At 36.1% G+C, this 16258-nt stretch overlaps 1 protein-coding gene across 2 annotated transcripts in view; it reads left to right on the top strand.

Annotated features, from left to right (window-relative positions):
- Positions 1-14473, top strand: part of LOC755397 (ankyrin-1-like) — a 37462-nt gene extending 22989 nt beyond the window's left edge. Inside the window, exons 13-24 of one of the 2 annotated variants that reach the window (XM_030983049.1) lie at positions 238-336; positions 990-1007; positions 2654-2755; positions 3451-3555; positions 4110-4211; positions 4959-5198; positions 5495-5602; positions 6454-6651; positions 8073-8279; positions 9746-11096; positions 12132-12281; positions 13072-14473. In XM_030983049.1, coding sequence (XP_030838909.1) covers positions 238-336; positions 990-1007; positions 2654-2755; positions 3451-3555; positions 4110-4211; positions 4959-5198; positions 5495-5602; positions 6454-6651; positions 8073-8279; positions 9746-11096; positions 12132-12281; positions 13072-13295 — 2904 coding nt within the window. In that variant the 3' untranslated portion in view covers positions 13296-14473. The remainder of the gene's footprint in view (positions 1-237; positions 337-989; positions 1008-2653; positions 2756-3450; positions 3556-4109; positions 4212-4958; positions 5199-5494; positions 5603-6453; positions 6652-8072; positions 8280-9745; positions 11097-12131; positions 12282-13071) is intronic. The other variant, XM_030983050.1, reaches the window with a different exon arrangement.
- Positions 14474-16258: the final 1785 nt, after the last annotated feature.

Below are 16258 nucleotides of genomic sequence, written 5' to 3'. Positions count from 1 at the left end.
AATCAGTGTTCAGTTTCTTATATTTTGTCTAATGTCCACATACAGAATTTGTATGTGAGAAGATGTTTTTAAGATATTACAAACTGAAAATAAGTTGAAATACTGATCCTAGAATTTTGAAATTCCATCATGAAAACATTGAGGGATTTGTTTCCTGAAATGCTGGGAACACCAATGCATCTCCATCATTCTTTTCATATATTTCTCATTTCATCATAAATTCTTTCTTTCGGACAGGCCAAGAGAACGGCTCTTCATCTTGCGGCTCAGAACGGTAAACTTATAGTGTGTGAGACTCTGCTCAAGCTCAAATCTGACTCAAATGCTGCGGATATAGTAAGTATTTCATTGTTCTTCATAATCCTAGTTAATATTTGAAAAAATAATTCATTGCAGTTGAATAAATATGAAAATATATGAGATAATTAAGGCAAATATTATTGAGTTTTCATGGTGGTTAATATCTTAGCAGTTTGGTGATAAGAAGTATGAGTATGATGTATGTATGATAGTTACGCATATGTGTGTTTGGCAGTTTTAGATTATGAAAATAAGGTAGATTGTTAAAGTGATTTACCAGATAAATCTAAATTATAGATTTAGGCAAATATCCAGATAGGTATTTAAATGACAGAGTACAAGAGTCGGGAATATAACTCTTTTGTATTGAACAGTAGACTCAATTAGAATGTTTAATCCATTTTCTACAGGCCTAGAACAGCATAATACATTGCATAATTTTTTTATTATTGAAAGGAGACGATGAATGCAGACTGAAAAACTCATCTAATTTACATCCAGTATTCTCCAAAGCTTAGTGCATGTTAATGAAGTATATCCATAATACATTTTCGTACATTTCAAAATCACCATTCATTTGCAGTGTATTTATACAGCTATTACACCATACAGAACTCAATATACATTGCAGCATTCCACTTGCACTAACCATTCATTTGTTTTGCTATGTTTTCATCTTGAAATACCAGATCAAAATAGATGATATTGTAAGTTGAGATGATGAACTGTATGTATATGTATGTCTGTATTTCATTCATATGTGCTTCATACAACTGTTTCCAATCATGATAATTATTGTTTCATCATCCAATCTGTACTCATCTAAAGATCAAACAAATTTTTGGTACGGGGTCATTAATTTGGTTCAAATGATCTTGTTGGAAGAGCAAACTTACATTAGTATAAGAATGATAAATTAGCAATAATTTGAAACTTACCAATTTACTAAAGAAGAGAGAGAGAAAAGGAAGAGAGAGAGAGAGAGAGATAAAAGGAAGAGAGAGAGAGATAGAGAGAGAGAGAGGAGGGGGGGGGGGAACGAGTGAGTGATAGAGAGAGAAAGTAAACTTGTGATAGGCAAGAATTTAGTAGCCGTGTACCATGTAATTTTAATAGCTATGACAGTAACTACCATAGAAGGCTGGCATGAAATAAGACTTTGTTCAAGTAAATAAATCATTATTCTCCTGTCTGTCATGTCTTTAATATTCAGAGAACATTTATGTTCCTTTCATCAAACCATGCATCCATTATCTTTCATTTATCATATTGCATGGACATTTGCTCATCAAAAATTTATTTTTTATACTTTAGTAATCATTGTGATTTTGTGGAGATGGTACCTTGCTTGGGAAAGAATGTACTCTTAAATGATTCTGATGATGACATTTTTATTTCAGTTCATATTTTTCTATCAATGATTTAAGTGTAATGACTGGAAATATTGTCCCGTTGTAATTCCAGTGGGCATGCTTCGTTCAATAACTATAAACCATACAATGGGTACACTTGTAATTGCTTTTTTCTTCATGTGTGTTGGTTATTATTATATTTCTTCTCTTTTGTAATTATCGTAGACCACATATATGTGGTTTATCAAATGTCATATTTGTTATACATGTATATATTCAATTAATAAAAAAATCCAATGTTAGCTCCCCCCCCCCCACAAAGAATCGCTACTATTACTTTTTATGTATTACATGTGGAAAATAAAATAAAGGAAGTTGTAAGAGCAATGTGAAGTATCAACAAGAAGTTTTGTCAGGCTTTAAAAATTATGTAAAAAAGGTTCCTATTTATCAAATTCTTCATGATTAATCACTATGAGGACTCTGTAATATCTCAGTGTGATATTTTAGATATGCTATTGCATTAATAATTATATTTGCTTATATAGCGCCTAACACTTACTTTATCAGAAGTCTCTAAGCGCTCTACAATAATGCAGCATAATTACCCTGGCTTTAACAGTGCAGCTGTTACGCGCGCTGCATTTCAAGGAATAAATTCCTACCAGGTACCCATTTACTTCACTATTTACTTCAGTTGCATTGCAACTGCTTTTGTTTCTGTTACTTTACAGGTACTGTATATGAATTTTTGGAAGATGATTAATAATTAGATATTATTACATTTGAATAGAGGCATCCAAATGATTAATTTTAAGATACTGTATACATATTTCTGGAAGGTGGTTAATAATCAGATATTACATTTGAATAGAGGCATCCAAATGATTGTTTGAAACATTGTTTGATTAAAGAAACCTTTTCAGTTCAAATGAAATGTTTCCTTTGCTAAAAGTGAACAATTTCCAGTTTTAATTTGGTAATGTTATATTTTTTAACAGCATGGGCAGACACCACTCCATCTAGCAGCAGAGAATGATCATGCTGATATCGTCAAACTGTTCCTTAAACACAAATCGGAACTCGTCTCCATGGCAAATTCTGTAAGTGTACTGAGATTCTTATCATTGAAATAGTAGGCTATCTCTTTTCCTATGTGCTTTACCAGTATTGCCCTTGTATTTCTTTTTTTCTCCTTCTGCCTATTAATTCTAGTATTTTTTATGTTAATGTTATCCATTTTCTTCTAAATTCTCTTTTAAAATTCTCTTTATTGGGTTTTCTATTCTCATTCAACTGTTTTTTGTTCTTGTTTTCTATCCTGTTTCCCCTCGCATTGTTTATATTCTCCCATAGAGGGCCAAAGAAGGCAATATGCACTGCCATATATTATACATATTAGATAACAAACTGTAATGGCATTTGATGTATTTCAGAGGTTGCTAGTAATCTTGTGGTTTCTTTTTTATTCAAGGCCCCCCCCCCACTCAGTGTTATTTAGGGTATAAGTATGTATGTTCCCTCCCTTTGAAAGCATCCCCCTAAGGCCGATGTGTAAAGTCAATATGGGCTGATTTTGTTTTGTATTACGAGCCAGACTTTGTTACATGAAAAGCACCCCTTTACCAGAGATTGTGGGAACATGAATGCGGTCCCTCCGTTCCCGAAGTTGGGGGGGGGGGGGAATCCAAGACCCTCCATGTTGTCTCTTTCCTTCCATATGCACATGTAACACACTGATCCTTCTTCAACCCTAACCATATGTCTTCCAATATGTTTGTGTTTGATGTATATACAGGAGGGTAATACTTGTGCTCATATAGCAGCATCCAAAGGTAGCGTTGCTGTCGTGAAGGAACTATTGAGGTTCAACAGGAGCGGTGTGTGTGCTACCAAGAACAAGGTAAGTCCAGTGTCTAATGGGGCAAGAAAGAAGGAATCAATTGCAAATCCCCCTAATCAAGCGTAAGTCTTGCGATTAAATTTGCATTACAAATCATATTAAATGTCCGAACATACATTTTGAGATACCAGTTAATTGAAATACAGAGCATTTGTAAACAGATAGGTATTTGCATGCAGTAACTCTGATATCCAGTCACTCAAGCAAAACGTAAATGATGTGTGAGCAAACTGTTGATCATATATGAGGTAGACAATGCATTTTTCAATATTTGGCAAATGGATTTTACATATTTTATACGCTTGTCATGGTCATCACTCTTTTTGCAAAGCTTCTGCTAAACTTTGGAACAAACTACCTTTAAATGTCAAAAACTGTCAAACTGTTAACCAATTCAAATCTTGTCTTAAGACATATTTATTCAAAATTGCTTTTGATGATTAACTTACTCTGTTCACATTGATATGTATTTCATATGTATTGTAATTTATTGTTTTTATTATTATTATTATTGTTGTAATAATCATAAATCAATGAATGTTCTTATTCCTCAGACTAATGACTCGACAGCCTTGCATCTAGCAGCAGGTGGAGGTCATAAGGAGGTTGTAAGGGTTCTCTTAGATCACGGAGCATCACCAACAGAGGAGAATGCTGTAAGTCTGTCTACAGTTCAGATTGTAAAAAAAATCATCTTATTCACACGTACACATGTATGTGACATGATAAATGTAACAGCATAAAGGTTGTGATGAATACTTCCATCTTGTATACATGTAAACATACATTGAAGAGGTGTCGTAGTCAAGTGGTCTAATCAGTTGGGAATGCAAAGGTTGTAGGTTCAATGCCTGGCATGGAAATTATGTCATTGAGCAAGGCATCTTATCTACATTGCTCCTCTCCACTCGGGTGTTAAATGGGTATCCAGTAGGATACAAACATCAGTTTGATTGGATTAGCATGTGTGCGCCTGTCAAACAGGCAGCTGCATGCAGTGGCTGAATTGCTACCCCAGGGAGAGGAGAGTGTGCACTTTAAAGTGCATGATCGTAACAGAATCCAATGACCTGGGTTATAACAATCTATATCATGCACTTCGGTCAGTTCATCATCATCTAGTGCCGTCCCTTCGGAAGGGGTTGGCGGCTTTGCACCCCCATCGCTTTCTGTCATGAACCCTTGTTTTAACCTCTCCGTAGTTAAGATCAGTCTATTTCTTGACATCATCAAACCAAGCGATTCGCTGTCTTCCACTTTCTTGTTTACCCTCTACCATTCCTTCCAGCAAGATCTTCTGCAATCCTCCCCTTGATCAGTTACATTATTATTATTACGTTTAAATGAAGTTCCAACCATAAAAAGTTACATATCTTACATCTTTCTTGATTTTTCTTATCTAGGATGGTATGACTGTGATTCACCTAGCAGCAAGGAATGGTCACGTAGGAATCTTAGAGGCTCTGAAGGGCAAAGTATCATGGAAGGCACCTAGCGTTGCAATTGGTCTAACAGCCCTTCACATAGCAGCTCATCACGGTCAGATAGACTTTGTACGAGAGATGCTCCTCAAGGTCCCTGCTACCATACGAAGTGAACCAGCCTCCGAACATTGCAGTATCAAGGAAATCTTTGCTCAAGACGTAAGTAAACTTTTAGCTGTATATAAATATCACTTAAGGGAAATAGCTAAGATGTTGTATACAGTGGCAGATCCAGGAAAAAAAATGTATAAACACATCATTTTTACCTTTTTGGGGAGCGGCCGGCGCGATTTGCAAATTTTTCGGGAGCAAAAAAAAATTAGTGCTTCATTCAATATAACATCACATCACAGACACTGATAACAAGTAGGGCCGTGCATCTCAGATTTAAATTTGTTGAACGATGCCTTTAATAAATAATATCATTCTTTTCTTTGCGATGTATTCATCTACAGCATGGTCTGACTCCTCTTCATCTAGCCTCTCACTCTGGTCATGAAGGATTAGTTCGCTTACTACTCAACTCTACAGGAGTGCAACCGGACGTCCCGACAGTATTACAGGTATGAGATCATTTCAGGTAGCTTTAAGTTAAAGATAAAGGTTAGTTCTGGTCATCTGATTGCATTGTGAAAGAAAAGGTGTGGAATGGATCAGAAAAAGTTGATAATGTAGCATGTAAGTATTGGTGTGTACTGCAAAGTTCTGGAGTGATCAAAATCATAATAAATTTGGCCCAGTCTTGGTAAAGTAACAAGCACTATACACAGACAGATGTATATGGGACTACACAAATGGTGTCGGGGGCTACTAACCTTGATTTCCTAATCTTTCTATGCTCATTACTCAGCCAGTATACATAAAAAAAAAAAATTGTTTGGCAAATTACATTTATTTGTTATCTTGAACATTGAGTGTAAGTTTCGTTTGTGAGAATTCATTTTCTTTTTTTTACCAGAACTCACCTTTATCTTTAAGTATAGTAGCACATGAAATTGTGTATTTAACATTAAATTATAAATTATAAATGTTGTTTTATTATTATTATTATTAAATGCGAAACAAGTAGAAATCACCTTTATTAGCTGGATCTCCTCAATGGTACATAAAATAATGTTTTTTAACCAATGAAAATCCCTAAAGTCCATTCAGCAATGCAAGTAGGAATCACTCTAATAGATAGTTTAGCAAAACTAGTGGCACATGAAAGCATAGTGTTTGAGAAAATATGGTTTTCTAACAGCAATCATTCAGTCACACCACCAAACTAACTTTATGCAAACTCCAAAGCAACTGTTTCTTGGCTATTTGAGGTAATGTAAGTTTTTGTCAGGTCTGTTATGGTGGTCTCGTTTGTGTGACTAGGATATTAAATCATTTACAATCCTTATTATTCCATTTTTTCTCTCTATAGGGTACCATACCTCTTCATCTTGCGGCCCAGAACGGTCACACTGCAGTGGTAGGTCTACTGCTCAGTAAATCAACCACTCAGCTACATGTCAAGGACAAGAGAGGGCGCACAGGTCTTCATCAAGCTGCGGCTAATGGTCACTATGACATGGTGGCACTCCTACTAGGTCAAGGGTCAGATATTAATATTTGTGACAAGGTGGGTATAATTGTCACCATTATAACACTTTTTATCCCCATCTTCAAAAATATGTCTTTTACAGTTCTTACAGGTGTTGTGGACTACATGGTGCAATATTTTAATCATTGTTATAACACTTTCATAAGAAATTCATTTAAAAATTTTACTTGGCTGAAATTAATGAGTAATTGATTGGGGGCAATCCTTTAAAGGGACTTGGTAACATTGTTCAGATGAGAGATAGTGGTGCTAAGGTAGTGACTTCAATGCTAGATGTACAAGTAAAGATAATCTGAAAATTTAAGTGAAAACGGACCATTATTTATGGTACAAATTGAGAAAAACTGGTCTGTTCGATTCCTTAATTCTCCCAACTATATTATTACAATTTAATTACATTTTAGGTGAATGGAAATCGTCACAAAGCAATAAAATGGCTCTACATTCCATTCCAGACATTTAAGTGTTGACAGATTTTTTATAGCCTGTTCTTTATGTCTTTTTTTCATGTAAAAACGGTTGGGAAAATTCAAAAATGGTTGGGAGAATTTACTGTTAATCACTGTTAGAGGGTGTCGTACATCGACGCCTTCAAAGAAATCCATAAATATCTTGGTGGTTTGAGATTTTTTTTAGCATTGTTTGCATGTCAGAGGGTTAGTACAGTAGAAGGAATATAGTAAGTAACATTTTGTACAAAAATTAAGCAATTTTTTCATGAACCTTCAACAATGTTACCAAGTCACTATTTTGGGGGATTAGACCCCCTGTGTGGTCACTGGCAGGTAGTTATCTCATCAAATCAGCTCTCAATGAACATAAGAAAAAGGGGACCATTGGCGATCAACGGGTTCCGCCATGGCATTTTGGGCTATATAGTGGGCGCAAGTAGCTACAAGTAGTGCAGACCCGCTTTAATGCTCAAGCAGCCTGTAATAATGAGCTTAGCTAAATCAGGGATATTATATAAAAGTATCAGCACTTCTTTCATCAGGGAAATATTCTGTATAAATTATTATTGTATTCAGGAATGCAATACTCATTTAAGCCATTGTAAATTCATGAAGTTATACATTTATTCTCCCATTGCATTTCTCTAAAGCATTAATGTGTTGTCTTTGTTAATTGTTTGTACAATAGAGAGAGACAGCTTTTCACTTACCAGGCGAAACAATAGATATCACAATATGTTGTTTTTTATTAAAACATAATTTCTAAACAATATTGATGTGTACTTATCAAGATTTGAGCCCTATTTTAAAACCATGATATCAATAACGGGTTACAGTATCTGTTATAAGTAGATTACTGAAGTTGTTGCATTTCAGTAGCTGTGAGAATATTTCATATAGAAATGTTTCACTTTTATAAAACAGGACCCAGGACTTCTCCCATGCTTGAATGTCAATATAAATGTTCACTATGGTTCTTGTTTTCAGAATGGGTGGACGGCTCTTCACTTTGCATCTAAGGCTGGATACCAAGATGTGGTGACTTTACTGGTAGAAAGTGGGGCTTCCCCTAAGTTTGAAACGAAGGATGGGAAAGTCCCTATCTGTTTCTCTGCGAGCTCCAACCATCATGGTGTCCTCAGCTTCCTGATGAAGAAAGATCACAATACAACACACCTTATGGATGATAAGAAGGTAGGTTGAAGTAACCCGTTGCCAACAGGAACCGGCTGGTCTCTGAATTAAGCCTATGGGGTAAAGAGATAATGAGAGAGTACTATAAAAGGGACATAATTATGTAGGAATAACTTGTTGTTCTTATGATCTTAGCTAGCTGATGAAGAAAGATTACCATACAATGCACCTTATGAATGAGAAGAAGGTAGGTTTTCCTTAGTTGTGATTGGCAAACATGATCTTAAAGGGAAATCTAACCTCGACGGCATATTATTCTAGAAGAAAGCAGAATCATCAGATAAGCTGACTCTTTAAAAATGAGAAAGTTGTGAACTTTTGAAAGCTGCAATCACTGTACGTATGGGTTCTTCAAGTTGGTTAAATTGCTAATGTGTCTGTGATGTAGTGTCAGACAAAAAGAAAGTATGACTTGGGATGATCTCTTCATTTCAGAGGACCTGTAAAATATTCTCTCAATGATAGATTTTGATTTGGGGAAAGATGAAGCAGACTTAAAGATAAAGACCAGTTATGGTCATGCGATTGCATTGTGAAAGAAACGTTGCAGAATCAATTAGGAAAGGTTGATCATCTAGCATATAAGTATTGGTGTATATCATCACGTATTAGTAAAAACACATTCTTTTACATGATTGGTAATAAGAGCTTCCATTTAATTTTTTGAGAGGGGGGGGGGGGGCGTTTCCAAAACTGGTCTATGCCTTTAAGTCTACAGGTTAGAAAAAGGATCATTTACATTTTGAGCAAAATCTGTTCATCTTTTGAAGTTAGATGTTGAGGTTTTTATGAGATATCTTATATTATATCCCACTGCTGCCACCATGTTGTGTTTTTACACAGAAGAGTCATTTTCATGTCACTCCTGGGGTCAGGTGGGGCAAGTAAAAATATATGTCCGACGTAGTAACACTTAATGTATGCACTTTGCATTCTGACTACCAGTAGTAAAGGCAAAATCACAATCACAATCATAGTAGGTAAATGTAATAGCTCATTGCTAAGTGAATATGTTTGATATTTCTTTTTTTTACTTGGTCTCTTCATTACACAACTGGAGACAAAATAAATGGAAATTTCATGACTTGTGCTTACTATCCCATTCCCACCAATGAGACACCCACAGCAGACCAAACATTACATTACCCCCTAATGGCCAAGGATTGGTCAGATTTTTTGTTTGGCAGTCAGACTGGGGTACTATTGTTCAACCTTTTCATTATTGCATTGCTCATCCAAGAAATATGCATGTGTGTTTATGAAAAATTGTTGTGTAAACTCATATTTGCATTATCACACTCTTATTAGCCTTTTTGTGAGTTTTTTATCAACTTGAACTTCTAATAGGCTAGAATTTCTCTTTGAAAACATGGCAATGCATAATCATGGATTTAAATTGTCAGTTTTATAATTTGAAATATACTAAGCTGTGACCATTAAACTGTTTCATTATATTTCTTTGACAGTTTGTGTTTGACCTGATGGTGTGTGGTAGATACAACAACAATGCCTCCGTCCGAGAGTTTGTTCTACGGTCACCAGCTCCCATCGACACAGCGGTCAAGCTGGCCAAGAACTTCAGACATCAATCTGTTAGGGAGAAAGAGAGGGCTAAAGAACTCTTAGAGGTCAGTTCCTTTTGTGAGACCATGGCTGTGGACCTTATCTCAATCACATCGAGTACCACTAGTCCTGGGGTGTTACTACGAGCTGTTGATGAAAGGAATATTCCATTCCTGGATGTCCTAATGGAATGTCAGCAGAAGGATGTTGTTGCTCATCCATCGGTCCAGAAGTACCTCTCCGATGTTTGGGTGGGTAATCTGAACTGGGCAAGCTGGAAGATTGTTCTTCTCTTCTTTTTCCTGGTCATCTTTCCTCCAATGTGGGTCTTCTTCTCTCTTCCCCTGAAGCACCGATTCAACAAGCTCCCCATTATCAAGTTCATGACGTACCTCGTCTCCCACATCTATCTCATTATTCTCCTCATCCTGACTACTGTCATTACACCGTTCATAGAGAAATTCATTGAAAACCCAAGTATGATACCAACCTGGTACGAATGGCTTCTTCTCCTGTGGCTATCAGGTTTGTTGGTTACAGAGATTACCAACCCTGGTGACAGACAAGGGCTTGGTTGGATACGTGTCATCATCCTGGCCTTTTCCTCAGTCGCATGCATGTTGCATCTGGTGGCTGTACCGTTTGATGACGACACCAAACGACTACTGGTCTACATCCGCAACCAGTTCTTTGCATGGTGTGTCCTCTTCTGCTTCGCCCACATCCTGGAGTTCTTGTCCTTCCATCACCTGTTTGGCCCCTGGGCGATCATCATCAGAGACCTCATCAAGGATCTTGTCAGGTTCATGGTGATCCTTCTCATCTTCTTGGTTGGTTTCATGCTCCACCTAGCAGCTGTCTACCAACCCGTCTACCCCAAGGCAGCAAACAGCACTGCTGCAGACAACATCATTCAGACACCCGCAGATACCTTTGCTATTCTCTTCTTCTCGCTCTTCGGGTTGGTCGAACCCGAGGCACTACCAGCCATTACTCGCCACCCAGATTTCACCTTGACTCTGATAAAGATTGTGTTTGGTACATACCTGATCGTGACTCTCATTGTTCTGATCAACCTTCTCATCGCTATGATGTCCGACACCTACCAGCGTATCCAGGCGCAGTCCGATAAGGAGTGGAAATATGGCAGAGCTCAGCTCATTAGGAAGATGAACAAGACCTCAGCCACGCCCTCTCCTCTCAACCTTTTCACCAAAATGTACTGGTATTTCAAGGCAGCAATTAAACATAAAGGTAGGTTGATCTTGCAGGAATTCACAACTAGACTATCGTTTGATTTCAGTCTCCTCTCAAACGACAATTTAATACTGTTACAGCTTGCCCCCCCCCCCAAAAAAAAAAAAATTAACCGGGATATGTCTTTAGTTGTGGACCTTTTGTTTCAATTCTTAAAACATATTTCTCTGTAGTCATTAATCTGCCAATAAGGCCTAAAAAAAGTATTGCCCCATGCCACTGACCCAAAAATCTTGAAATCTTTGGTTGGTTTTTCATTTTTAAAAGAATAAATGTATTTAAGAATTCAAAACTGAGAAATATCAGCCCAAAGAGGGAGTAAAAAATATTAAAAGTTTTAAAAAGAAAAGATTTCCAACCGACCGACCCATGTTTTGGCACCAAAAGGGCAATACAACATCTTTTTTGGGGGAATTTGGAATTATTCGTCATTACTGGCTGGCATGATCTTATGGTATGGCATTCATGTGGTCAGACCACACTTTATGCATTTGTGTGTGTATTGAAGAGGCAAATTTAATATATGTATAAAAAAATCAACAATATTATGAGACAATTAGAGCAATTAAGCACATCAGAGGTGGATACTGGCACTGTATCATCATGATGATCATCATATGTATAACTTCAGGGGGGTGTTTCAGAAATGCCGAAGTCAAACTTAACTCTAAGTTGGACTTAAAAATTATGGAGAGCCATTTGTAGCCTTAAAATAAAATATATTCAAAAGCAAAACTTTAAATATTTTAGACTTATCATAAATTCCACATCGAGAACATGAAATCTCCTTGATAGTAGAAAATATGAATGATTTGAATCAACATTTTATGCCATTTAAAATAACTTTTACAAAATATTTTCATAGATGCTAACAGCTTTCCATAATTGTAAAGTCCAGCTTAGAGATAAGTTCAACTAAGGATCTTTGTGAAACACCCCCCTGATATAGTAGATACTGTTCATCTTAGAACTCAGCAATGGATTCAATCCTCATTCCTGATTGTCTGTTATTATCTGTTAATCTTTTTCCAGGTAAAATCTGCAGCGCCCAAGCCAGAGATCTGATCAATGACGAGGAGGAGTTAGATGCACTCTCCGATGCAAAATCGGTAGACATGTTTGGGCAATCCTCAAATTGGCTACGGAATGTTGTCAGAAGGAATACTCAAGTTGCTCCTGAAGGTAAGTTCAGTCTCCAAACAATCAAATACAGGATTGAATAAAAACTCCAGGATCATGGGACGGTTTGCATATCAGTCAAGGTCAAACTCAAGCAAATGAATGTAGCACTACTCGCTTAGACTTGAGGTAAGGCAGTGCATTATGGGCCTATGGAATCTCAATAAAGCCTAGTTGGTTTAGTAGATGGTTATTCATGTCCTGTTTATGTAATAGAAATAATTTTTTATTCTGGCACACTTTCCAAATAGGCTGCAAGGTGTGATTTGATCATGATGCAAGCTAGTAGATGTGGCAGATGCAATATATTTATTGAAGGAAAGAATGATATCCCTATACTTACAAAGCACATATCACAAATATGTCCCAATGTCCAGTAATGAAGAGAAGGAAAACATAATAGTAGAGAAGAGTGAAATATGCTCAGCATACTTTCTTCAGTCATTAGTGAACATTTGAAATTGATTGCATAAACATACATTTTAAAGCGGGAATGCACTACTTGTAGCTACTTATGCCTCTATACAGCCAACAATGAATAAGCGTTACCCGTTTATCCCCCATGGGCCCCTTTTTCTTATGTCAATTGAGAGCTGATTTGATGAGATAACCACATGTCAGTGACCACACAGGGAGGTCTTATTCCTCTTGGCCAAACTAGTGCAGATAGGCTCTGACGTGTTTTGGAGTTTCACAATTCTCGATACATTCTGCCAATTTATTCCAAAACGTTGCTACTGATTAATGTGGTATAAACATTATTATTCTCATTTTATCTGGGTGTTTGAATCAGATGGTTATCTACGTCCGAACCAAACTGACGGTCCAGTGAGGATCGAGACCATCGTCGACTGGGACTCTGTGGTTCATCGCTATCTGGCCATCAAAGGTCAAGAAGAGGACATTGACCTTGGGATGACCTTTGATGATGACGAGAAGTCACATGGAGGTGAAGTAAAGGATCAGAATGGGCATACTCCTAAGACCAATGGCATCAAGAACAACCATGTGGTGTGAGTCGGCAAGACCCAGTCTGGGAATTTAACCTGTTGACTACTGAATTGCATAGATCTTATAGGCTTAATGCAGAGACCACCAGGTTCCCTTGAGCAAAGGGTTAAGACCAATGACACCAAGAAAAAAAAACATGGTGTTGGAGTCATCTTACATGTAGGTGTATTATCACGAGTGTGGAGATCAATAGCATCAAGAACAAGTTTGGTGTGTGAGTCACTCAGACCTAGACTAAGAGTCTCAAGACTAATGTTCTTTAATCATTTAACTTCAAAATGAAAAGGCCTTTTTTCTACAATCATATGCCAGTGACACAGATATATTACTAATAGGGCGCTTTCGCAAAAATGACGGAAGGCAAAGACGATGGTAATGCAATCAAAAAACAATCTGGGCATGCGTGAACCAAAATTTTCTCTGTCTTGTTGATTTTCATGACAGTACGCGGCCATGAAAGCTTTCGTTCCCTAAACACGACGGAAGAGCTGTATCGCCGTAAATCTCCTGTCGTCTTTGCTTCCGTTGTGTTTGCGAAAGCGCTCTATTACTTGATATCATCTGTTGGGAACTAGAAGGGACTCAACTCAATTCTAAAGTATACAGGTTCTTGCCTGTTTTGCTCCAAACAGAAGGTATGTTCAGAATATTCCCAGACCGTACAGAAGCTTCACTTATTCTGCAGAAGGGACCTTTCTTTCTTAAAAGAACTATGACAGAACATTATTTAGCTCATGAATATATTCATATGTTCTTGTTGTCCATTTACAAACTTTGACAGTAATTTATTTTAAGCTAGAATTACGACTGCAATATCACCTAATTGTGATGAGTTTTCAAGAATGTATACACCTTGATGCTTTTCTGCTTGTAAATGAACAAAATAATGAAAGGTTGAACAAGAGATTTGAACACACAGAACAATGACATTTGACAAGATGAACATGGGATACTTCTCCTATTCAGATCAATTGATTTTTATTATTCTCTTTATGGGGCTTGAAAATACTGCACTGAAAGACTGACATTGGAGATAGAAAAGGAGGGAAGGGCTTCACAAAGTGAGTTAAATTGGAAAGGAAGTAATATATCAGGTATTCAATAGCATACAAGGATGAATTGACTTTATGACAGTTGGTGTTTGCACCAAGTTGTGTATGACCAAATTATCATGAAGAGTTTGATGGAAGAAAAAGTATTTATGCAGGTAAATGGTATGATGTAGCTATATGATGCTTATTGATGTCAAATGTTATGCATTGTCTGTGAATATATTATAACGAATATGCATGATGTCACTTATGCAAATGTGTACCTATAATTATGCATTGGAGAAATATGCAGGATTCAATTATGATGTGCCATACATGTAAATGTAAAAAGGAAGGATATGCAATATTATTTTTGCAGCAGCAAAGTTTATATTTGTGCATATATCATTTGTATTACCATTGCATTTGTAGGAATAGGTTTTAAAAATGATATTATTATTTCGCTTTTATATCTACATATATATTATTCCCCAATGCTGCTTCTGTATAAGCTATATGTGGAAACAAAATGTGCTCTATTTTTATACTAGTTTTGTTAGCATAGATTAGGTATGGCTATATATCAGGAAGCCATTATAAATGGATTTTGCTATTACAGTATATTGTAGCGTATGTTCTGATTTAGGAGAAGTTGCAGAACGATATTTGTGGAACAAGGAATTATGTGAGCATTCTACTTATGTCGATTCTGCTAAACAGTGAAGTCTGTTAAACTATATTTGACAAAGGTCTACATGGTTGCGAAATCAGTTGTGAAATAAATACAGATGTAGTTGTTTGTAACAGTTATTCAATGAACTTTTTTTTGTTGTTAAATGATAATTTTTAGTGATATAAAAAATTAGATAATTACAAAAGAAAAATCATTTCACTTACATGACTTTAAGATTACAAGAGATTAATTTTTTCAGAATATTTTTTGGACATATCTTTAAGAAAGAGTCACATTAATTAAAGAACATAAGTGGGTATTTCAACTGTTGAATAGTATATTTCATTGTTTCAAAACTTTTTAAGGATGTTACAATTAACTATATGTATAACTAATGACTTTCAGATAAATGTAGTGAAAACAGTATTTTTTGTGTAATGATGTCAGCTTGATATGTTATTGAAAGAGCAATGACTCTGAGGTATCATTTATGTGTGCTTTGTAGAATAAAGGTGTATGCCTTCCTTTTCTTGCCTTATCAAGATATGTTGGTTCATGTTCTAATAATTGGCTTATGAAATTGTAAACTTTAAAGACCGTCTCCTGAAACTACAAAGTAATCTTCTTTTTGTAAAGTTTTTTAAAAATGGCTGAAAGCCCTACCAGAGTGTTAATTTCTAAGATAAAATATGAAGGTTAAAATCTCCTCCTTATTAAGAGACAGCAGGCACATGTGAAATGGACTGATTATGAAGACATAATTGAATATAATGTGAATTACGTTCAATGCATAGATTGTGAGTTCGTTCAAGTTTCAGTCTGTGTGTGGAAGCCTTGGTTTGAAGTTAAAGTTATTTATACAAACTTAAAAACAGTGTAATAGCCTTGTGTTAGTCCTATCGTCCCTACATGCAGTCACCTTGAGATTTTGTTATCATCTTTTCCATAATTGATGTATTCAGATGTCCAACCCTCTTATTGATGTTTCAACAAACATGTTTTTATGGTAGCACTCAATTTAAAATTACAGTTCTAACCTTCCATTGTTGAATGGAGTTTAAACGTCCACATTCTATATCATTGTATCTGCCTATAGGCGACAGAGAAAACTGAAGCTTCTATTTCTTACAATTCATAACAGGTTCTGAGTGGTGAACAAAGAAATCACAAACACTGTTTATATCCCGATAGACAATGAGAAAGAAATATTGTTTTTGAAAGCAATTATGGCACTGTAAAAATCAAGTAAAATTGGAAATAATGAG

Source organism: Strongylocentrotus purpuratus, unplaced genomic scaffold, assembly GCF_000002235.5.
Source record: "Strongylocentrotus purpuratus isolate Spur 01 unplaced genomic scaffold, Spur_5.0 spur5_scaffold_13, whole genome shotgun sequence".
NCBI classification, from domain to species: Eukaryota; Metazoa; Echinodermata; class Echinoidea; order Camarodonta; family Strongylocentrotidae; genus Strongylocentrotus; species Strongylocentrotus purpuratus.
The sequence above is the reverse complement of the archived record's forward strand: the minus strand, read 5'-3'. Positions and strand labels throughout refer to the sequence as shown.